The sequence below is a fragment of the Sciurus vulgaris genome (genome assembly GCF_902686455.1).
Source record: "Sciurus vulgaris genome assembly, chromosome: 13".
Classification (NCBI taxonomy): Eukaryota; Metazoa; Chordata; class Mammalia; order Rodentia; family Sciuridae; genus Sciurus; species Sciurus vulgaris.
In genome coordinates, this window is record NC_136474.1 from 28271744 (window position 1) to 28297221 (window position 25478).

General features: G+C 43.4%; 2 protein-coding genes across 2 annotated transcripts in view; both read right to left on the reverse strand.

Annotated features, from left to right (window-relative positions):
• The window catches only part of SHC3 (SHC adaptor protein 3), a 216723-nt gene that overhangs the window by 50068 nt on the left and 141177 nt on the right, over positions 1-25478 (reverse strand). Inside the window, exon 8 of the mRNA XM_079109199.1 lies at positions 766-916. Within this exon, the coding sequence (XP_078965325.1) occupies positions 766-916 (151 nt within the window). The remainder of the gene's footprint in view (positions 1-765; positions 917-25478) is intronic.
• The window catches only part of LOC306642596 (uncharacterized protein), a gene marked incomplete at its 3' end in the record, with an annotated part of 34855 nt that continues 18677 nt past the window's right edge, over positions 9301-25478 (reverse strand). Inside the window, exons 4-5 of the mRNA XM_079108390.1 lie at positions 9742-9868; positions 9301-9422 (exon numbers count right to left, since the gene is read on the reverse strand). Coding sequence (XP_078964516.1) covers positions 9301-9422; positions 9742-9868 — 249 coding nt within the window. The remainder of the gene's footprint in view (positions 9423-9741; positions 9869-25478) is intronic.

The following is a 25478-nucleotide window of genomic DNA, read 5'->3' on the forward strand; positions in this document are numbered from 1 at the left end:
GTGTCCTAACACGGGTTTTAACCAAAGAGAGTGTCCCTGTGCCACGTGACACTCCCACCAACACACACATCCACCGTCGTTCACGCTAAGGGAAGCCCACTCCCTGAAGACGAGAAAGTTCCCTTGCCGTGTTAGAACTTCCATATCAGCGTCATTGTGCCATTTTTATTACGGTCATTATCATTCACCTAAGTAGATAATGGTGAAAAAGGAAAAATGTCCATGGCTGGGGCTCGGCGGTGGAGCATGGGCTTGGTATGCATGAGGCTCTGGGTTCTACCTCAGTTCTAGGGGGAACAAAAAGAAAAAGAAAAGAAAAAATTCCTATAAAAAGAGAGATAGAATTCTAGAAGGCAATTTTGAATGAAAGGGAAATTTTGAGTTGGAGGGGGAATGAGGAAAAGAGAAAAATGCATAAGTTTCTCATAATTTAAGGTTCCATATTCACTCTCTTTTCAAAGAGCCCAAAATATCATACAAATTCCATCTTCCCCTCATTAAGATCAACCAGAGTGTGATGGGATTTGTCCTAGGACGGAGAGGACTCCCCAGATTCAAAACCTCAGGAACCACAATATAATCCAAGTCCCTTGGCTAAAGCACTGTGATGTGTTAGACAAAAGTGTCTCCTACTCGCATGCAAGAGAAAGTGTGTGAGCGAGCGTGTCAAGAGTTAGCTGGAACATCAGCCTGAGATAAAATCAAAGAGAATTCAGGGAATAAAGTTCAGTGAGCCTCCAACGCAGGAGAAAAGCTCAGACCTACCTGGGCCGAGTCCGGAGCATGGGGTCTGTTTTTCAGTCGCGTGTCAAGAAAACCTCCCGGAGGAGGCATCTTGCTGGGAATGCTGTTGTAGTATGGGTGGTCTGGGCCATCCCCCTCCTCTTCTGTCCACGGTTCATCCAGACTCTGCATTCTGTTAAAAGATTTGCAAGTGCTTTCACCAGAAGTTGAACTTATAGGCAAACCCAGCAGCTCCAATGTGAGTACCTCCTTGGTTTGGATATGGTTGAAGTGTGAACCTCCGCCACAGAGTTTGATGTGTTGGAGGCTTGGTCCTCAAGGCAGCAGTATTGGGAGGTGGTAGGACCTTTAAGAAGGTCATGGACAATTCAGGGTGTGCCTTCAGAAAGAATTATAGGACCCAAGTCCTTCTCTGTTTTCCTATTTCTAGAAGTGATCCCCTCCTTCCTCTCATGTGCTTCCTCCATAATGTGATGCATCTAAGATGGTCGGTCCTCAGAGGACTGAATATATGAACGTACCATGCCCTTTCTCCTTCCATTTTTCTTTAACCTATTTTCTTTAACAAGATATCCAGCTCCAGGTATTTTGTTATAGTCATGGAAAATGAGCTTATAAAATATCTACTGCCAAATAAAGAGAATGTAGTCACTGCCCTCTCAGCCATCTATATCTTGGGCAGATATAAAAATTAGATGAGTAGTTTGATCAAAAGGTCTGCTTTATTCAGAGTTATACCCATTGGGAAATCCCAATCATATTTGACACAGTCCTTTTTGTGCATTTTGATTGAGAAATAAAAAATTTATAAGTAAAGATAACCAGGTTGTCAAGGTACTGGCACACATTTCAGTATGTCATGAAATTTATATAAGATAAAATCAACTAAAATATGAAGATTACCTCAGAGAAAGTGGCAGAATAAAAACCTTTAAAAATCATCTCTTCCACAGAAGCAACAATAAGATTGTCCAAAGATAAACAATAAGATTGTCCAAAGATAAGATTGTCCAAAGATAAACAGAAATTAGTTTTTCAAAACTCTTGAAATTAACCAGCAGCTCGGGAAGCTTACAGTACCCCAGGGAGTATTTATTTGTTAAAATTGTAAGAACAGTATCTTTGTGGCATTTTTAAATTGCCCTATTTCCATCTCTGTGGTAGCCTGGGAAACCAAGTGTCCTTAATCACAATGAAAACCAACACTCTGGCAGTCATGGAAGGGCAGAAGGGTAGCGAGACTCCTTCAAAGCCTCATTCCCAGAAACTGCCATTATTTGACCTGATTGATCCTTGAAAGACACAACTCCCAAAGCGGTCCTTTTCAAAGTTTATTTTGAACTAATGCATAATAATCATGTATATTTATGGGGCACAGTGTGACAAATCAACACACTTACATAATATGTAATGATCACATCAGAGTAATTAGCATTTTCATCTCCGAAAACATGATCATTTCTTTGCAATTGTCTTTATTTGACCTGATTCAGAGCTGGCCCAAAGAGGCAAAAAGATCTCTTCCCCAGGGCACTTGTCAAAAACAATTCGAGGTGATTGTTTAACATTGTGGCTTACTGAGGCAGTGGGTGACATTTGGGTTGAACAGTAGATTAATCAAAAGCTTGAAAGGAAAAGCTGGCATATGAGGTTTTTATAGGGATTTTAACAAGCTCCAATATAATTCTGGGCATTTAGAAAGACACATGCTTGTGCAGGCTTATGTGCTTGCCTAGGGTTGTGTGTCTGCACAGGACCAAGGTAAGAAGTCCTAAGCTCTCACCTCTGGCTGACCTTGAATCTCTGCATGAGCAGAAAGAGAAGGCTAAGGTAAAGCTGTTGACTGCCTGGCTGAAGACTGAAGGAGTGCCCCAACAGCCCTGGCCACACACACACACACACACACACACACACACACACACAGCCCCATTGGCAAAGGCTGGGAGACTTAGTGGTTCCAGACATTTAAGGAAACATGTCTCCAGTCATTAGCAAAGTAATATAGCTAACCAAGATCAGCCATTGGTGGGCATATATGACAAAGAATATAGACTTCCCAAATGGGGTAGAGAAAAGTCACTGGAACAAACAACCACAAACAACAACCCTGAAAAGGGGAGAAATATGATTTTCAGTTTGCACATTATATCATTTAAATTTCAAGTTTTAACAAAAACAATCTGGCATATGAAGAAACATGAGACAATAGCTTGTATATAGAAAAAAATAAATACATAGAAATGGTCCCAAGGAAACTCAGACTTTGGACTAAGTAAACAGACTCTAAATTAACTACTTTAAATGTGATAAAAGACCTAGGGCCATGTATGAAAACTAAACAGGAGAATGATGCCTCATGAGATAAGGAATATTAACATACATACAAAAAGAATAAAGTAAAACAGATACATTCTATAGTTGAAAATTCTAGTAACTAAATTTTTAAAAAATCATTCAAGGGTATTAATAGCAGGTTTGAGGAGGTAGAAGAACAAATGACAGGACTTAAACATTGGTCAACTGAGATTAATTAGTCTATAGAACAAAAAGAAAATAATGATCAAGGGAAATGAGCAGATCCTCAGATACCTATAGGACTCCATTAAGCATACCAATGTACACATAATGGAATCCCCAAAGGAGAAGAGAGGCTGAGGAGGACAGAAGAAAAAAACATTGAAGACACAATAATGAAGAAAATGAAGACATTTGAAGAAAAAATGGTCGAGGGAAGGGCAAAATCCTAAATCTTCAGTAACTGCATTCAATATAAATGCATTAAATACTCCAATCAAAAGTCAGAGATTGACAGAATGGATTAAAATATGATTTGACTATGTATTTTCTATGACAGACAGACACTTTAGGAAAAAAACAAAGGGAGAAATAGAAAATTTAACAATAATGCTTGGAGACACTGATATACCACTTTCAATAATAGATGGAACAATTGAAAAGAATAAGAAATAGAACTTCGAGCAATACAATTAGTCAATTAGACCAAGAGACATTTACAAAACACTCTGCCCAACAATAGAGAATAAAAGTTTTTCTCAAGTACATATGGAACATACTCTAGGATAGACCATATATATGTTAAGCCATTAAATGACCCTCAGAAATTTTTAAGGACGGAAATGACAAAAAAATATGTTTTCAGACAATGTTGGAATCAAACTAAAAATCAATAGGAATTTTGCAGGATTCACAAAATGTAGAAATTAACTTATTTCTAAATAAACATAGATCAAAAAAGAAGTTCACAAGGGAAATTAGACATTTCTTTGAAATTAATGAAAATAAAAACAACTCTCCAAAAGTTATGGAACAAAATAAAATAAATGTTTAGAGAGAAATACCTATATAATAAAATACCTAATGATAAAAGAAATATCTCAAATCAATAACTGACCTTCCACCTTAAGAAACCAGAAAAGAAAGAGCAAACTAAGCCAAAAGTCATCAAAAGGAAGAAGATACCATTAAAATAGAAATAAAGGAAATGAACAACAGAAAAACAATAGAGAAAATTAATGAAACCAAGAATTGGAAGGATCAGCAAAACTGTCAAAGGTCTAGCTAGACTGACCAAGGAAAAGGAGAGAAGGCTTAAATTATAAAAATCAGAAATGAAAGAGGACAACACTACCAACCATACAGAAGTGAAAAGGATTGTAAGAGAAATGATGAATACAATACAATTTTTGCAGATGAAGTGGAAAGACTCTAGAAAAATTCAAACTATTAAAACTGACTCGAAAAGAAATAGAAACTCTGAATAGACTAACAAATAAGAAGATTGAATTTGCAGTCAAAAAGTTTACCCTCCAAGAAAAGCCTGGGAACATATTGCTTCCTAATGAACAGGTAAAAAGAATTATACAACATGACAAAGTAGGATTTATCTCAGAAATGCAAGATTGGTTCAGTGTTTTAAAAAATCAGCTGCTGTAATATACCATATCAATAGAATAAAAAATAAATATCACATAAATATCTCAACATACACACACAAAAAAATTGAAAATATCCAATACCCTTGCATAAGAAAACACTAAAATAATAAAAACACACTTGGAATTTAAAGTCATTTCCACTAAAGGAATCTAAGAAAAGCCCACAGCTAACATCACAACTAATAATGAAAGACCAGATAGTTTTCCTTAAAAGCAAGAACAAGACAAGACTGTCCCTTCTTGCCTACCCTAGTCCAGTCAGAGAAGATAATAAAGAGAAGCAAAAGGCATTTATATTAGAAAGAAAGGAAGAAAGCCATCTCCATTTGCAGATGACTTGAACTTGTAAATAGAAAACCCAAGGTCCATAAAAAAGTTATTAGCAGTAATAAATGAGTGGAGTAAGCTTGATGGATACAAGATCAATGTACAAAAATCAACTGTATTTTAGGGGCTGGGGATATAGCTCAGTTGGTAGAGTACTTGCCTCATAAGCACAGGCCCTGGGTTCAATCCCCAGCATCTTAAAAAAAAAAAAAAATCAACTGTATTTTATACATTAAAAATGGGAAATAAACAAAAATAAAATTAACAATTCCATCTATTATAGCATCAAAAGGAATAAAATATTTAAGAGAAAATTACTAAAACAAGTGCAATATTTGCAGGCTAAAAATTATCATCTTGAAAGAAACACAACCCACAAAATTGGAGAAAATATTTGCTAAGTATATATCTTTAAAAAATCCCTCGATCCAGAATATATAAAGAACTGCCACAACTCAAATATAAAAAGATAAGTAACCTAATCTTAAAAAAAATGGACTAAAGATTTGAGCAGACCTTCTCCAGAGAAGATATACATATGGCCAATAAACACATGAACAGATGTTTGACATCATTCGTCATCAGTAAAATGCAAATTGAAATTCCAATGGAGACCACCTCACTTGCACTAGGACAGCTAAAATAAAAGACATCATCACAAGTGTGGAGGACACAGAGAAATCAGAAGCCTCCCCGATGGCTTATGGGGATGCACAATAGTGCAGACACTTTGGAAAAGAGCTTGGCAGTTTCTCACAGAGCTCCGCATCACAAGGCCATTGGACCCAGCGTTCCCACTCTGAGGTCTATGCACCATGTCCATACAAAATGTCTACCTTCGTAGAAGCAAGGTCTGTAACTGCTAAGAGGCAAAAACAAAACCAAACGTCCATAAACAAATGAATGGATGAACAAAAAATTACTCATCCACGTAACAGATTACTAAGAGTTCCCAGAAGAACAAAATCCTGATGGATCCTATGACGTCAATGAATCTTGAAGACATTCTTTTAAGGAAAGAAGGTGGACTCATACTCTTAGGGTTTGGATCTGAAATGTCCCCTAAAAGTGCATGTGCTGAAGACTTGGTCCCCAAGGTGGCAGTGTTCAGAAGTGGGACCTCTGAATTATTATTAGATGGTGAGGACTTTGATCTCATTAATGGATGGAAATATTGATGGATTCAAGCTATTCACAGGTGGTGAAATCTTAGGAGGAAGGGCCCACTTGAAGGAGGTAGGTGCGTGGGACTGCACCTGAAGCTGTATCTCATCCCATCTTCTCTCCCTTCCCTCTTCCCTCCCCTCCCCTGCTTTCCCCTCCCCTCTTTCCTTTTTTCTTTTCTTTTCTTTTCTCTCCTCCTCCTTCCTTCCTTCTTTCTTTCTTTTTATTTCTTTCTTTCCCCCTCTCCCCCTCCCTCTCCCTCCCCCTCCCCCTCTCCCCCTCCCCCTCTCCCTCTCCCCCTCTCCCTCTCCCCCTCTCCCTCTCTCTCTCCCTCTCCCTCTCCCTCCCCCTCCCCCTCTTCCTCTCCCCCCCCCCCTCTCCCTCTCCCTCTCTCTCCCTCTCTCCCTCTCCCCCCCTCTCTTTCTCTCCTTCTGAGCCACCTCAGGCCAAGAGTGATGGGGCCAAGTGACCAGGGACTGAAACCTCTGAAACCAAATAAATCTTGCCACCTTTACAGTGATTTTCTCAGATATTTTGTCACAGTGACAAAGAACTAACACACATACACACACGTATATAATTCTAGTTATACAAAGTAGCCAGAATTGAGAAATCCATAGAGACAGAAAATTGATAAGCAATTAGAAAGAGGAAGGTGGATAATTCAAAGTAATTGCTAATGGGTACTGAGGGTTTTTTTTTTTTTTTTCTTTGTGTGTGTGTGGGGGGGGGTAATAAAATATTTTTGGAATTAAGGTGATGTTTATAAAACCTCCAAATATAACAAATACATTAAACCATACGGTGTAAAGGGTGAACTTTATGATGTGAAAATCACACCTCGATCATCTTTTCCTTTTTGTCATGCTGGGGGTCAATCCCAGGGCCTCGGATGTGCTAGACAAGTGTTCTACCACTTAGCTACATTCCCGACCCTACACATCAACTTGAAAAAATAATAAACATATGCAGAGCTTTAGCTGCATGTGATTTGTCTTCCATTGTCTTCTCTGCTGTTGTATTGAGACGCCCTCAGGAAAATCAGACCATAACCAAAACCACCCTCCACTGAAATGTTCTGCGTTTTATTTTCAGCTAAAGAAGGGTGAAGAATCCAGATCACAGAATGTCTCCCCCAATCATTAATACAATGAACAAAAAAACAATACAGGAACAAGCAACTTCCCTCACCAGCAGGGACAGAAGGGGCCGGGAAGCCTGGCTCTAGGAACAGGGAAGGATTTGGACTCTTGCGCAGAGTGGGAGACCCTGTGCCACCCTTGCCAGTCTCTCTCCACCCCAAGCAATGTGGGACCAAATCCTCTGGCTTCTAGCAAATATTTCCCTATTTGGAGAGAAATGGCCTGAAGAAGAAGAAAGTAGAAAGACCAGAAGCACCTGCAATGCTGGGCCCCTGGGAGCCTGGCGCCCCAGAGGGAACACTGCGGGTGCCATTATCCACAATGCAGGTCCCCAGGACTGGGGGGGGTGAGAGGAGGGCAGGTGGAGAAGGGGTGCAGTCCCCCAGCACCAAGCTGCTCCTGCTGGAGGAGGGGAGCGGCGCCCAGGTAGAGCCGGCCCCAGGGGTGCCACCTGGGTCTGCCCCCCAGAGCCCGCGCAGTGAACATAAGGAGCACGCCGCTCAGGCTGAGGCTGAGCAGGACAAGACCCTGCAGTACCAGGCTGCAGGAAAGGCGCCTTATAATGTTCCCTTGTAGAATTCTAATCAACATTTACATTTGAAGCTTTTCTTAAAGGATAAGATCCTGTCTACTTCCTTTCCTTTCCTCCTGAAGACCTTCAGACTTAATTCCCCTCTACCTACGTTTGTACGATCATTTTATCTGACTTTAATGCAACATTTTAAAAATACAGAAAAAGCCATAATAATTACTCTTAAAGATGCCTAGGCATCGGCCACTGTGATTGATCAAATGTTAACCCATTTTGCTCTGTTTCTTGCCACCTTTCTTTTAAAGGACTAAAATTTCCCCAGGACCTCAAGAAATAAAATAAATACATAAACAATAAAAGAAATAGAAAGGAAAGGTGAGAGAGAAAGGAAGAAAGGGAGAGAGGTAGGATGGAAATTGATCACACTCTGGATGGATAAATAGGTTAACAGCGTGTTAGTGGCAGATACTAAATGCTGGAAATATAGGTATTCACTCTAAAATTCTTCGTGTATATTGAAAAATTTTTATTTTAAAATGGGAGGGCAAAATTACATTTGACAAGTCTATTTCAAACCAACCCATCAACCCCCACCCATCCTCAGATATCCTGCAGTTGATGTGTAATATTCTTAGATGCTTTTGATACTCTACACACATGTACATAGCTATAAACTACATGTACAATTGTTTATGTATTTTCAAAAGGTTCATATCCATTTCCAATTTGTTCAAGCTTTATCCTGGTAATACACATATACTGATGGATTCTTTTTAATGACTAAGTCCATCATGTACAAAATAAAACTTCTGTTGACTTGTTCTCAGCCCAGGGTACCCAGGGCCCTGCCACTTCCTACCTTTACCTCCCCTTACAGATCTCTCTCTGCTCCAGCATGCTGAGCTTTCTAATAACCTGGAAAAAGTGGGCTTTTCACAGGTGCTTCCAAAATAGACGCCTTAAAGGGAATTTCCCAGGGGATAAATAAGATAAAAGACTTTTAGTCTCTTTCCAGAGAGGTAAAGAGCAGAAGGCAGATGAAATGGGCCTTCATAATAATGGAGAAAAAACAGACACTGACCTAGGACTACAGCACAGAGTGAGGCTTTAACCATTATAAATTTTCATTGTGCATGTGGATCAAGGACAGGTTGTATGCAAGCTCAGTGAAGGGCAGAATACTGGGCAACCCATACGTCTTGTATTATGGTTTTTAATCCTTTACGCTGCATGGAATACTCAGAGGAAGCACCACAGTAGATGCCACCCATCACTTATAATAAACTTGATATCTCATGAGTGCTTCTGACAATCGCTAATTCACTTAACAATGAACTGTCCACTATCTATTTTACAGATGAAGCTCCTAGATTCAGAGAGTTTAAGGAACTTGCCCAAGGCCACACAGCAGACAAACAAACAGACTCCAAAGCTGTTAGGCCACCAAGGCCAATAAAGCAAAAGGGATGCTGGCAGCCAGTGGGAGCTCCTTGTAGCAGGATGTTGGCGAATTGTAATGACAAGGACAATGGGGCATTTGGAACCTGTAGCACAGATCTAAGGAGGTGACATATGGAAAAATCACATGGTTGCAGAAGAAACAGAACAAAATATTACAATGAAGTCGCTTTTTGGTAACCTTGGTTACTATCACTATAGTTGCAAAAAAATATTTTCTACACATTCACAGCATCATCCATATGTTGGCATCCATCTGTGGTTTCCTGGGCCTCAGCCCAGCACGATCAGGTGTCTCTGGGCCCAGGAAGCCCTCTGATGAACTGGGCCTGATCAGAGTGCAGCTTGGGGATGTAGTTTTAAAAGAAAGTGTCATCAAACGCAGAGTCTGCCGCAAGTGGTGTCAGTCCCTACTCACCGGTCCTGGAGAGTGGGAATCTTGGAAGGACACTGCAAGTATTGCTTAAACCGGAGCTCAAAGGCTTGTCCAATGGAGCCAATGACATCTTGGGCCAGCCCGTCACAGCATTCCAGAATGTGACAAGCTGAGAGAAAAGGAGACACAGGCCAATTAGAGACAGAGGCTGGAGCTCCCCAGCTCCTCAGCAAAGAGCCCCTCCATTGAAGACAGAGAGACAAAGAGGTGTCTTCCTCCTCCATAGTACATCCCAGCAGAAGTGCCTGCACCGTCATCTCTGGGGACATCTCTGGGGGCATCCCACAGCTATGGCAGTAGACATTCATTTTGTTAAGAGGCCAATGTCTGCAAAATTATAGGCTCTATTTTTAAATAAAGGATTTTGCAGTCCAAGTTGGTGGTTCTTCAATATCTTTAGAGTCTTCAAACCATCGATTCTAACCTTGATAAGGAAACAGCATTTGGAAGGAAACCTCAGCACAACTAGAGTCTGATCTTGCACAAATGGAGTCCCATTAAGGCCCCGTGGGTTTTAAGCAAAGGATTTAAACTGGTGTCTATTAAATGAATCTTCATCTATTCAAAAGACTTGGAGAAAGTTGTTCAGTTACTTTTCAGCGGGAGTACAAAGTAGATCACAAAATGCAGCCTCTGGAAATAGTAAGAAGCACAACGTTTTCCAATGATTGTAAAGGGGAGTTAGTCAATATGCCCATCTCAGCAACGTGCAACCTGCGTCCACACAAGACTGAGACTAGATTTTCATGCCACAGTCTCAGGAAGGCAGCTTGTGAGAAAGAAGATATCAAAGTCAGGGATGCCAGTGGGTCAGAACAGCACTCAGGGCAGGGGAAGAGGCCCGAGAGGGCTTTTAATGGTTTGAGGGCAGGTGCCAGCAGGACAGCCTTGACAGCGGGACAGCGTGTCCTGATGTGAACCCTCCAGACAAAAGCAGGCTGAATGAGAAAGGAACAGGAGAGGGCCTCCCAGCCTCCGTGCTCGAAGAAAGTGCTACTTCTCCAGAGCCTCAGGAAATACTTCTACTCCCAGAACAGCATCCGTGGCACCCACCAGAAGGAGACACGACCCCTCTACCTGTCCCTCCTGAGGTGCTACCAGCCTGTCACCAGGAGCAGCATGCTGACAAAATGGCAGAGGCTAGAGTTTGCCCTGAGCTCCTGCACTTGTCCCAACAGACCAGACCAGACTAGCATGGAGTCATGTATGCCAAATGCCCCAGACCATGCTGAAACTTTAAGGAAGCAGACAAATCCCAAAATAGATGGTTTTTCCAGAGAACAGGAGATTCCAGTGTACCGGAGCCAGTATAATAAGAAATGCCCTCTGTTTTAGCCCTTACCAAAAAAAACTTAATAATAAGTAACCTGATGCTGACCAATCAGATTTTTTTTCTTTTGTTCTGTTTCCTTGTTCCCACTTTACAAAACCCGCTGTTCTGCCTTGGCCCTGAGGGAGCTCTCCTTCTATTTTTAGAATGAGACATCCCCAATTCATGAATCACAAATAAATGAGATCTGTGACTAAATTTGTTGTAATTTTGTCTTTTGACAAGCATAACACACAGTCTTGTTACGAACAGGATAAAGGAATTCTCCCTAGAGAAAAATGACAGATGCCTATCACACTCCATTTTTCTCTTGCCAACAGTCACAATGTGTTTCTAGGGAGGCTCCTTCCAGAAGCTTCATTGATCCCCCAGCAAGGAGTATGGGTAGTTATTCCCAAGGGGTGACAGGGACTAGGGAGACATGGAATTGCACCCACCTTGCAGGAGAAACCACACAAGAAAGAAGCCTCATGTCGACAGGAAGTGGGCAGAGACCCCACCACCTCCACTCTCAACTGCACAAAGCCAGCCAGGTACTGGCAGTTCACCCAGAAGGCAACCCTGGAACCTCAGGCTGCCTCTCCCCAAGACTGCAGATGGACACAGGGAATTGTATTTGGGGGAAGAATGTGGGTGAGCACACCATTGCCTCTGACTGCAGTCAATCCCACTGGATATAGTAGTCCTATTTTAGTGACAGGCGAAGAATTCACGTACAAAGGTACAGGTGTCCTGGCGACCTTTTTTAGGTTGATTATTGATCTTATTTTACTTTATTGTGGACATTATTATTAAGTATAGTCCTGGGTAGTCACAAAGCAAGCCCATAGGAAGCAACTGTCACAGTTACACGAGTTGTCGATTAATACAAATGGAAGCATTTTTTTTTTTTTTTTCAGGCTAATAAGGAAGTAGGAATTCAAGTAGACCTGAAGGAGGAAAAGCCAGAACACCATTGTTCCGCCAGCCTATCTGCTGGCTTCCAGTCATACTGGGTCCCCAAAGGAATTGGCTGGTGGAAACTTTGAAGAACCAGAAAATAAGAGTGGAAAAATGTCAAAAAGTAGTCTTTTTTTAAAAAAAAAGAAGTCATAAGCTAACATTTGTAATGGAGAGCGAAGAATAGGATTTTTTTCAGGCAGTACACTCCCACCCCACACTGACTAAACTTCTATACACCCGAAAACATGGAGGCCTGAGAAGGGTGTGCTGCAACATAAGGTCAGGACACTTGGAGCCCTGCAAGGCCCTAGGCAGGAAGGGCCCTAGCAGGACGAGGACAGGTCCTGCCAGTCTAAGTGACAGAGTGTGGCACAGCCTACAGATAGAGAGCAGGCACATGAGCTTCTAGGGCTTAAATCATGACTCGGTCCTGGAACCTGACACAGTTCCCAAGTGAATGGAGAAAACAATGTCATCGGCTGCTTGATCTGAGGATTTCTGTTGTAAAGTGGCCTTTATAAGTCCCAGAAACTCACTCCACATCCCAAACGAACCCTGGATGTCATGCCTTGAGCCTGGTAACTTCTCTGAGAGTTTTTACAGTCTTTAGCCAGAAGTCACATCCTCTAGCCTAACCCATGGGATCTGGCATGTGCATCAAAAGATGAGTCCCCCTAAGGGTGGTCATCCGACCTGTGTGGCACTGTTGAGCTTCTCATGTCCATGAGGACATGACAGCCAAAGGCACGGTTCCCAAGCAAGGAGAATGACGAGACAGACCCAGAGCATGGGGCCCAGAATTAAGATGTGAAATGATAGACAAGTGAAGAACATGGGTCAGGGGGCCAGCAAAATGGAAGCACGGCATGTTCCATCTCCTTGGGGGAACCTGGTCCTTTTGCTGGTACTGACAGTCAGCAGGAATGTCATTCACCTACTGTGGAGCACATTTGCCAACATTAGTCTCTCTCTTGTTTAGCCCTGGCCAATAATTAAAGTCAGAGTCGCCCTCCAGGAGAGCTAGTCCAAACTTTGTGGCTGCACCAAAGACTACTGCATCCCTGACATGAGTCACCGGAGAGCAAGCTACTAAGCTGTGAATGTACTGTGGCTCTTGTAACCACCCAGAGCATGCAGCATGTTTCTCCCACAGGGTGGCCCTCTGGTAGTCATACAGATGCCTTCCATTTACTGAAGAATGGTAAGCATCAGTGGATCAGAAGATGGGGCCCAGCTGCACCCCAATCCATTAGAATTCTGGTTCACATAATTCACATTTCTTCAAATAAGTTCAAAGGCCAATGACTGCCCATGTCCATTAATGATCCAGGTCACCTGCTTGCTGAGTGGACTGTGGGTCAACTGGGAACCTCCAGTAACTAGCGTGCAGCTGGTTCGCATGATCACGATCTCAACAACCTGCCTGACACCTCCTCTACTGGTCAGGATGGGCAAGTTATGCTGCAGTAACAAACAACCACTACAATTCTGGCTGAAAACAACCCTTTCACTCTTGCTCATTCATTCCTAGACAACTCTCCAAGGCAATTATCCTCAGTGATCCAGGTGCTTTTGCCTTCTAATCCTGGGTCTCAATATAAGGCCTCCTCCACAACCTGGAGAAGAAAGAACCAGCAGGGCCTTGCACTGGGACTTCATGCTCCATTTATTCTGCTGACAGCCTCTGGTACGGACCTGTCACTTGGCTCCTGCTAAACAGGAAGACTGGAGGGTGCAGTCTGCTGTGAATTTGGGAGGAGAGAAAAGTAGGATATGGCAGTCCCCCTTATTCTTGGTTTTGCTTTCAATGGTTTGTTCCCTGGAAAATTCTAGAAATAAACAATTCATGTTTTAAATAGTGCCTTGTGCCTCTCCTGCCACTCTGCTCTGTCCTGCCTTGGACATGAGTCACCCCTTTGTCCAGCATAGCCATGCTGTTGAGGGTCATATTCAAGGGCCATATGGCCAGGGCCATATTCAACTAACCCTTCTGTTACTTAACAACAACTCCCAAGCACAAGAGTAGTGGCACTGATGATTCAGATATGCCAAGGAGAAGACAGGAAGCACTTTTTTCAAGTGAAAAGGTGAAAGTTCTCAACTTAAGACCTCCTGTAAGAACCAGTCTACTCTCCATGAAATTGTGAAGAAGGAAAAAAGAAATCTATGCTGGTTTTGCTGCAATAACTCACACTGCAAGTTACACCCAGTGTGTGAAAAGGACTTAGTTAAGATGGAAAAAGTCTTAAGTCATAGGATTGGGGGCTAGTCTCAGTTTCAGACATCCACTGGGGGTCTTGGAACACACCCCCATGGGCAAGAGGGGGTTCCATGTTTCTTTGTACTCACACCTACCAGTAAAGACCTTTTCGAGCATGTGTCCCAGATATGTGTGTTTCTTTATAAATTATTAATATGTGTCCCTGTGTTAATATGAATATAAAAACATTTTAAAGATATGTTTTATCTTTAAAAGTGATAAGCTAAACAAAAGTTTAACATGTCTTGTTGGCCCTATGAACATTACTGCATTGTAGTCAGTATCTCAAGACACATGACAAATATGGGCACAGTTCCTCATTAAGAACAATGGTTATAAATTTATTTTTACATCTTTGAAATACTTTTAAAATAATTTTTAATTTGGAAGAGTTGATATCTTTTCTGATGAGATTATTGTTTTTACTTTAAAATGACACCTATGAAGCATTCATATTGGAAGTCAATCTTACCAGCTTTTCTCTTTCTTTCCTGTTTGCCTAAGTTCCCATTGCTATTATAATCCCTGATTTATGGTTTCTCTCTGAGAGGTTTAGTTCAGTTAAAAATAGTTAATCATTTGATATAACCCATTTCTCAGTTCTTGCTCTTGTTAACTGTGCTTTTGAGGTCTGATCCAAAAAATCCTTGCCCAGACCAATGGCATGAAACATTTCCCTTGTTTTCTTCTACTAGTTTCTTGACAGATAACCCTTCTGTCAATTATGTCTTTAATCCATTTTAGTTGACTTTTATATGTGGAGAGAGACAGCAGCTAGCTGCATCCTTCTGTGTGTGGATATCCAGTTTTTCCAGTGATGACTTTTGAATAGACTATCCTTTCCCCAGTGTGTGTTTCTGCACCCTTATGGAAAAGCAGCTGGCTGTGAATGCATGGATTTATTTCTGGGATTTCTACTCTGTTCCATGGTCTATGTGTCTGTTTTATGCTCAAACTGTGCTTTCTTTGTTACTGCAACATTGCAGTATAATTTGAAGTCAGGTAGTGGGTTGCCTCCAGCTTTGTTCTTTTTGCTCAAGATTATTTTGGTTATTCGGGGTCTTTTGTGATTCCATACAAATTTTAGGATTGCTCTTTTTTTACTTCTGTGAATATCATTGGTGTTTTGATAGGGAATCTATAGACTTGATTTTTAAAAATTGAACTCATGGAAGGAGAAAGTAGAATGGTGGACATCATGAGTGGGAAGTGGGTGTTCTGGAGAGGAGGGATGGAGAGATGTTGGGTAAAGGATACACAACTACAGTGAGATAGGAAGAATACATTTCCAGAGATCTAGTGTACAGCAAGATGACTACATGTACAGCATGATGACAAAATATTGTATTATTGAAAAATGTAAAAAAGAAAGTGGTTGCTATCAAAAAATAATAACTATGCGAGGGTGATGCATGGGTTAATTAGCCAGATTTAACAATTCCATAATAAATATCTATAGTCTTCCCTTAGAATATGAGGGGGATTGATTCCAGGATCTCCTGAGGATACCAAAATCTGAGGATGTCAATGCCCCCATAGAAAGTGGCATATATTTACACACAATCTGCACACATTCTCCCTATGCTCTAGATTACTTAACATACCTAACACAATGTAAATGCTATGCAAATAGTTGTTATATTCTATTTTTACATGTACTATTTTTATTGCATTGTTATTCTAAATATTTTTGGTCTGCAATTCTGAAGATGTGGAGTCCATGGATACAGAAGGTCTACTGTACTTCTATTTTAATGTACAACATGATGAAATCACAATGCTATCCATTAATTTAAAAAGTAAAAAACAAAAGCTTTTAAATCTAGTTAATGCAAGATTTGAATCCACTTCCTGAAGCCACTTGATTCAAATTCCTCAGCACGCCAGGGTGGCAGCAACGTCTTAAGAGCTCCTGATCGCCCATGCCCTTCACTGAGCCCACTCTTCCCCATACCTTCTGCGGCAGGGCCACCTGACACACACACAATGTCTCCTGAGTCACTGTGCCTTTTCTATACTATGTTTTCTTCTATACCATTATAGGCAACGCTGCCCTGAATTTTCAGACTAGCTATAACTCAAAGAGGAGGCTCCACCCTTTGTAGAGCCAAGGAGATGTTTCCATCCCCTTCAGGGGAGCCACCTGCCATAGTGCTCAGGACAGAGATGGTCTCTAGCTGCCTCCCCAAGCTAGCCCAAGCTGTCCCTCCTCAGCCATCCACAAGCCTCTTATCAAGACACCCCAGGTCTCCCAGAGTTCAAATTCATGGCCTCACTCTCTACTAGCTGCAACCGGCATGGGAAGACCTGGGGACGTTGGGAGTCATTACTCAAATTGGGAAAGTTCCTGTATTATGATTTGGATCACTGGTGTCCCCAAAGCTCACATTGAGACCAATGCAGGAATGTTTGGCAGTGAAGTGGTCATGGTATGAGAGCTGTGACCTAATCAGTGGTTAATCCATTTAATGAATTAATAATTCGAATGGATCCATGGGTGGCAATTGTAGGCAGGTAGGGCATGATTGAAAAAAGTAGGTCGCGGGGGCGTGCCCTTGGGATTCCATCGATTTTAGCTCTGGGTCCTTGTACTCACGCTCTCTCTGCTTCCTGCTTGCCATTACCTGAGCTGCTTTCCTCTGCCACACCCTCCCATCATGACCCTCTGCCTCACCTTGGACCCAAAACAGTGGAGTCAGCCCACCATGGTCTAAACCTCTGAAACCATGAGCCAAATAAACTTTTCCTCCTCTGAGTTGTTCTTGTCAGGTCTTTTGGTTACAGAGATGAAAAGCGGACTAACACATCCTGCTGAACTGTGGCTACTCTCTCTTCCTCTTAGGGGCTGAGAGCTCCCCACTTAAATAGAGCATCAAAGTCCAGTGAACTCTAAGCAGAGAAAGGGAGACTCTTCAAACTCTAGCAGATTTATCAGCCAACCTTAGTCTGTTTATTTCACATATTTATGTGCACATCATTTTTCAGAGCTTTGATTCAAGGTAGGTAAGAAATAAAAAATGAAGCCACCATTCTAGTAGTTATTTAACATGTGTCCTAGCAGCAGAGGAGCAGATTATACCCATTAGACTGGCAGGAATTTCAAAGTCTGAAAGTGTCAACTGTTAAAACGAAGGAGCCCTTCTATATCACTCGTGGGGTAATCATTTCAGAACAGTTGAAGCTGAACAAAGACATGGTAATTCAGCCTTGGAGGTGTGAATACCCTGAAAAAATTCTTGCACTGAAGCACAAAACAGTGTGTCTAAAGTATTTACTGAAGATGTTATTCAACAAACATGTATCAAGCATCTACCCAGTTCTAGGCCCAGTTCCTGCTCTCATCAAGATCATTTGTCTCATATGAGACAAAAGAAGAGAAGACAGGGACACTGATTAGGAAGAGATGAGGTAAAAATGGAGACAGAGATCGGAGCAATGTGGCCACAAGCCAAGGAAAGCTGGCAGCCACCCAAAGCTGCAAGGGTCAAGGAAGGATCCTCCGCTAGGGCCTCTGGAGAAAAGGAAGGCTTGCTGACTACTCATCTCAGACTTCTGGTCTCCAGAAGGTTGAGAGAATAAATTTCTTTGTTTGAAGCTACCTACTCTGTAGTCATTGGTTATAGTACCACAGGAAACAAATACAACCATGAAGAAAAGGTAAATATAAAGAGGATTCTGGTATCCGGTGAACATACAAGATGATCAGAGGAGGTTTGACCTGGAGAGGACACCTGAAGGGAGCCAGGAGTGAAGGCTGGTGTAGGAGGGTCCTAGGTACTGGGTCCAACAAGTACAATGGCCCTGGGGCAGGAGCTTGCCAGTCATGTCGGAGGATGATCCCAAAGTTACCATTGCCAGAGTGGTGGGAAGGGGAGGTTGCGGGAGATGAGACAGGGATCAGGCAGGAGGGAGTCCACAGAGGCTGATGTCGACAGGCGGCCAGAGTAGATAAGGCAGAGACGTGGGGAAGTAAGGAAGGGGTCATTGCCACTGGACCACAAAACCTGAGACAGCAGGTGGGGTTTTTTTTTGGGGGGGGGAGGTTGCATTTTTTCTCACTGAGCCCACAGCTGGAGTCAAGTATAAAGCACAAGGGAGTAGCCCAAACCACCACCAGATGGGTCCACTTGGGATTCCAATGAAAGAAGTTTCAAATACCTGGGTGACCAGTACAGAGCATTTATAGGGGAACCGACCACAGTGCCTCAGCTTATTTTCACTAAGGACACTGAGAGAACAGGGATTAAGATTTAGATATTAGAGTTCCTCCAAAAGTTCATATGTGAGACAATGAAAAGAACATTCAGAGGGGAAATGATGAGATTGTGAGAGGTCTAACCTGTTCAGTGTATTAATCCCCTGATAAGGATTAACTGGGTGGTAACTGTGGGCAGGTAGGGTGTGGCTGGAGGAGGTGGATCACCAGGGGGTGTGCCTTTGGGGTCTATATTTTGTCCCTGATGAGCAGCGCTCTCCCTCTCTCTCCCTCTCTCTCCCTCTCTCCCTCTCTCTCTCTCTCTCTCTCTCTCTCTCTCTCTCTCTCTCTCTCTCTCTCTCTCTCTCTCTCTCTCTTTCTCTATCTCTCTGTTTCTCTGCTTCCTGGTGGCCCTGTCCTGAGCTGCTTTCCTCCACCATGTTCTCTGTTCTCTGCTATTGGATCACCTTGAGCCCACAGCCATGGAGTCAGCCATCTATGGACTGAGGCCTCTGAAACTGTGACCCATTAAACTTCCCTCCTCTGTCGTTCTTGTCAGGTCTTTTGGTTACCAAATTGAAAAAGCTGACTAAAACAGGCACATCTACAGCAAGGCACTTAGGCACATCTACAGCAAGGGGGCTGGGCACGGGGTTACACAAGGGTCTGACGAATGCTTGACCAGGGCTGGGGGCAGTTTTTTCAATGTTTTGGACAACCAAAACACCTTTGTCAATGTTCGAGAATGTTCAAGGCCCTGGCTGAGAAAACCCCACAGTCTCAGATGTGACTTTTCATGTGCCACTCCAGGAGTACAGCCAAGGCACTCTGATTTTAAATTCGAACCCAACAAGAAAGTTGGGGTGGGGAGAAACAGAACCACAGGGGAAAAAAGAGAAAAGAAAAACAAAGGAGCCTCAGGGGTGTGTGGGTGGGTTGGGAACAGTTCAGGGAGGACCTAACAGATGGGATTAGCCATTCCTGAGTGGGAGGGACGAGGTAGGTCTCCTGAGTGGCACAAGGAGCCGGCTGGCGACACGTGAGTCCAGCTTCCCAGGCTACAAAGGTGTATGTGAGAATCTTCGGCACAGGGATAAGATTGGGGACCTGGCATTGTTGGCAAAAATACTGCTCCCAACAGCCAAATTTGGAAACGATCTCGACATCAGTCCATGGGGAGAAGAACCTTCAGCCACACTGTCATTAGGAAAAGTATTTAACCTCCTGGGTAAATTGAAAGAAAAAAAAAAAAAAAGACTAAGTATTGCATGCACCCATTACGCAGATAAGGCTTTGTTTCCAGGGGAAAGAAAAGTTAGAGGTGGAGCTACAGTAATTTTCACCAATGGGATTTTTGTTTTGTTTGCAGCATTGGGGACTGAACCTAGGGGTACCTACCACTGAGCTGCATCCACAGCCCTTATTTTATTTTGAAGCAGTGTATTGCTAAATGGCCTACACGGCCCACTGTGATCCTTCTGCCTCACCCTCCCGAGTAGCTGGGACCAGGGGTGTGCACCTGTGTGTACATTAGGGGTGCGTGCCTGGTAATGAGTTCTGATGTAAAGACTTTCTGAGAAGGTCACCACCTAGTGCCTTCTGCCATCAGGGTTGAAGGAAACAGATTCCTTTCACTGAAATAACCACCTATTAATAAAGGCCAGAATAAGCAAGTCTGGCTACCTGTAGTACTCATCCCATTTCCAGGTTTTCCACTCAAGCCCATTCTACACATCTTCCACCAGTCAGAAAATCTTGGGTACAGAGCACAGGATGTTTTGTGAACTTTAGGTCGAATATGTCAGTTTTTCTCCTATTAAGTCAGCAACACCTAAGTCTCAGATATGACTTTTCATGTGTCATTCCAGGGAGTACCAAAGGGTGCTTAACCAGGGTGCCATTATGACTGTAAACTAGAAGAATCACATGCCCCTTGTAGACAGCTGTATGTCCAACTGGAGCATCATTTTGTAGTAGTTGCTTATGACCCAAATAGATCACTTAGAACTAATAGGTGCATAAGTTTGTAGGGATGGAAGTCATTGGGTAGCAATGAGAGTCCTCAAGTGGTATTTATCCCAAGAAACTGAAATAAACATATTAAAGAGAAATCTGTACTTACATGTTGACAGCAGCAGTGTTCACAATAACCAAGACATGGAACCAGTCTGAGACCATCAACAGGTGAGTGGATGAAGAAAATGTGATAAATAAACACAGAAAAACCACTCAGCCATAAAAAAGAGTGAAATCTTGTGATTTGCAGCAATATGGATAAACCATATTTATCCATATTGGGCACTATGTTAAGTGAAAGAGCAGGGCACTATGTTAAGTGAAAGAGCAGGCACAGAAAGATAAATTCTGCCTGTTCTCACACATGTGTGGAATCTAAAAGCAGCTGATCTCAGCAATAGAGAGTAGAATGGTAGTTATCACAGGCTGGGAAGGGTGTGGAGCAGGAGATGAGCAAAGACTGGTCAACAGGTACAACACTTGGTTAATTGGAAGGAATAAGTTCTGTTGGGCAATTGCACAAGACTGTGACTACAGTCAACAATAAACTATATGTATCAAATAACAGAGAATTTTTAATATCCTCACCATAAAGAAATGATAAGTGTTTGAGGTAACAGAAATGCTAATTATTCTGATTTGATCATTATACATTGTATGTGAATATGTAAAACATCACATGTGCCTCGTGAGCATATATAATGTATGTTGATTAAAAATTAAACAGAACTTTAAAAAACATGAATTTTAGAAAAGAACATGGTTTGGATGTGAGGTGGCACCCAAGAGTTCCCCTGTGGGACCATGCAAGAAGGTTCAGCATGATCGGGTTCTGAGAGTCTTAACCCAATCAGTGAATTACTCCCTGATGGGATTAACTGAGTGGTAACTGGAGGCAGGTGCAGTGCTGCCGGAGAAGGTGGTTTGTTGGGAGCAGGGCCATGGGGTATATATTTTACATCTGGAGAGTGGAGTCTCCCTCTGCTTCCTGATCACCATGATGTGAGCTTCTTCCCTCCACCACCTTCTCCGGAAATGACATTTAGCCTCACCTCGAGCCCTGCAGAATGGAGCTGGCCCTCTGTGGACTAAGATCTCTGACACCGTGAGCCCTCAAGTCAACTTTTCCTCCTCTACGGTTGTTCTGGTCAGATTTTATAGTCACAGCTGACTAACAAACATGCCTCATTAGGACCCAACAAAGCCTGATGCACTAGGAGTTTCATCGTCACACACGTCACCGCCTTGACCTCCCGTTGGTCCTGGTTTTCAGCTCTAACTCACCAACTTCCTGAAACTTCACTCGTGTGCCACCCTTGTCTCCTGGAGATGTTGGTGGTGGTTGTCCCCCTGGGACTCAGTGACTAGGAAAAGAGACCTTTTTCCCTTCCACCAGATTAACATAGTAACTGGGGATTCTTGATACCAGACAGACAAATATGGATGCTCATTAGAAGAACTACTTCTAGATGAAGAGGATGGGAAAATGTTAGAAAGGTAATAGAATAGGCGTCTGCTTTATGCTTTAAATATAAACCTTGCTGCTCGGCCACTGGTGGCTTATTCTAAAACTGGCATTTTCCCCTTCTCTTGTCCTGCTCCTCTTCCCTGACCTCACATGAAGCAAAATTACCGTTCTTCCTGAGTTGGGCCTAGTATCAGTCCTGCTCATCAACTACAAGAAGGAAGAGATCCAGACTCGGGAGTGGAGGCTCTAAGAAACAGCTGTCTCTCAAGGCTACCGCTGGGATCTGAACTGACTCCCAAGAGGGACACCTGGACTTGAGCCTACTATCCCCCACACTCACCCTCCAGTCACTTAGAATCACTGACTACTCTGGGACAGGAGTTCCTGTGTGTTCTCATTTGCCAGCACATCAAGACAGCTTCTATTTCTTTTCTCTCAAAGCCTTATCCTTGGTGTTGGATCAGCAATGGAGATAAAACTGAGCTCCTGGGATTGGTAGCGGCCAGCGCCCTGGTTGCTCCCTGAGATAGAAGAGTTTTATGCAGCTGCTGGATGAGATAGGCAAGCAGAAGAAAAGTGTGCACTTCAACTCAGGAGTCAGTGAACAGGTGGGGCGCAGGAATAATGGCCCCTTGAAATAGTAAGAGAGAAGAGGAAAAAAAAAAGAAACAGAACCCATCATGGCCAGCCCTGTGGCTGCTGTGTTCAGGCTGAAAAGAGAATCCGGAAGACTTCCGGAAATGCAGTCTTCCCTCCTGGGCAGGTATGCAGTCTGAGCTGAAGAGCAGACCTGTACTTCCAGCGCTTCCCTCTAGACTCTTGAGTGAGACGGAGGCACAACCGGCTGGGAGCTCTAGACTGAGACAGACGGACAGCGGGACCTTTGAAACGGGAGGGTTAGATCTACGCCAGCCCACGCACACCAGCTGCAGTCTGGCACAGCTTAAACGGTCCAGCTCCCAAGCAGAGGGATTCGTCAAAGGACAAGCAGAGCCACCCAGCTGCCCCAGAGAAGGGCGGGCGAGATGTGTGCAACGGCAGGGACATCGTTCGTCCCCCAGGACACAAAGTTGCACTCCCCGTCAGGGAAAGATCTGGCAACAGGCTGCAGTCACTCGGGCCAGCCCCTCAAACTGTTCTAAGAGCTTTTAGGTGCCCAGGAATGCCACAGAAACACGGGAGCCCCACAGGTGGGACGAGATGGGTGGGGAGAGACAAAGAACCTGAGTTGTGTGCAGCATTTGACGCAGAAGACTGAGCTGGACCGGTCAAGAACGGAATATGCAGCAGAGGACAGGGGCTGCGACCTCCACGCCCAGAGACACTGGGGTCACCCCATCAAGACCCCAGTGTCTACTCTTGCCTCCCAGCATCTGGCATGATCCCAGCTGGAAGGCCCAGCAAGAAACCCCTCCCTCTACGTGCCTTGACAAGGAGTAATGTTGGGTTCCGTAAGGCTCGCCATCCTGGTTTAACCTCGATGGTCTTCTGTATTGCTTTGACAGATGGCACCCCTCCACTTGATATGGCACTCTCTGATCCAGTTTTACGCACTGTTTCTTTAAGCGTGTTAACTGAGGCGTTCACTCCACTGTCCTTCTCTCTGTCACTCCCCCTTTTCTTTCTCGCCTTTCCCCCTCCTGTCTGGCTTCCCTCCCCGCTTCCCGATTTTGTGTCTGTCCTGTGATGATAGGGACTGAATCCAGGTGCTCTGCCGCTGGACTGCTTCCCCAGCCCTTCTTGCTTTTCCTTTTGAGACCGGATCTCCCTGCGTCTTCGAGGCTGGCCTTGGGTCTGCAGTCCTCCAGCCTCTGCCTCTGCAGGGGGTGGCGCTGCAGGGTTGTGCTGCCCCACCTCTTTTAAAATGTAAGGTGGGGGGCTGAGGTCGTGGCTCAGTGGTAGAGAGCTTACCGGGCCAGTGTGAGGCACTGGGTTCGATTCTCAGCACCTTGTATAAATAAACAAATAAAGGTCCACCAATAACTAAAAAAAACAATTTTTTTTAAATGTAAGGTGGGGACTGGATTTCTTCATTCTATTTTTTCCTTATTCCTCTTTTTCATGATCTTTGTGATCTTTCCCTCTCATCACTTTTCCTTCTTCTGTCCCTCTACCTTCCCTCTCTGCTTCTTTATTTTTTCTTCTTTTTGTGGTTCTTGGTTTTCTTTTGTTTTTGTTTTCTTAATTTTCTTCTGCTACTTTTTCTCTTCTATTTTTCTTTGTGGTGTCAATTGGATGCATTCATTCCATCTTCCTCTTCTTTCTCTTTTCTTTGCTCTCCCCCTCTCTCTTTTTTCCTCTACTTATTTTTTCTTCTTCTGCATCTCTTCTGTCCCCTTCCCTGTTTGTTTCCCTTCTTTTTCATTATGCTTCTTCTCCTTCTTCATTTTATTTCAAGTCCTACATAGTATAATATCAATTTTACTTTCTTTAAAACGAATTATTGTCCCATTCTAGGGTATTACTCCCCTTTTCTACTTCTGGACTAGTGGACTGGTATAGAACATTTTAAGTAAGTTTTTATGGTTAATCAGTATATGGTTTGCTCTCAAGTAATCAGTTATGGGGATCATCATCTCCTCTCAGAAGGACGTTAGGAACTGAGTGAAACAGACATACTGAGTCAGTCCTCCCAACACGGGGCTACACACCTGGCATGGGGACCACAGTAAAGAAATCAGCTTACTAATGAATCCTCTGTATAACAGCAGGAAAGACAGACATTCCAGCAGATGGGCGTCGCTGGCTCTTTGCGGTTCCAAATCCATGGACATTTGTCACCGCCTGCAGCAACAACTTGCACGGGTCTTATGGGTGGTGGAGTGGAAAACTGAGGCACTTCTATCTTTCTCTTTAGTGCACTGCTTTCTTGCTTGTTTATAGAGGATAGAGGAAGATGAGGTTTACTTGCTTTGAGAGGAGAGAGAGAGAGACTTTGCTTAAGAGAGAAACTTTGAAAGACAGGCTTTGCTTAGAGCTTAGAGGAAGAGACTTCGCTACACCTTAAAGTCCTGCATCCTGTGAGCTAAGGGTACATCCACCCAAGGTGCCCTAGTGATGCGTCTCAGTTCTCCGTTCCGCGATCTGCCTTCCGCCGCTGCCCCTACTCGCTGCTGTGTTCTTTCTTCTGGCTTTTCTGCTAATGGCTGCTGTTGCGTATGTCCCTACTAGCTACTGACGCCTGTTTTTCCCTCTGGCTGCTAATGGCTGCTCTGGCGTGTCTTCTTCTCTGGCTACTTCTAATGGCTGCTGTTGCATCTGTCTCGCTCTGCCTACGCTTATATCACCTCCAGGACGCGGAGAGCAGGGCCACGCCTCTTACGCAAAGATTAGGTGAGACGCTCTGAGCAGGCAATTAGTGCTCGAGAACAACATGCGCATACATTGTGTGCGTGGAGGAGAAAATCACCTGAGTGTGCTTATGTCAATTAACCTCCTCACTGCCGATGTGATCAGGCGCCATCCCAGCGCCGCCAACATGGCACAGCCCCCAACAGATGGGCAAATC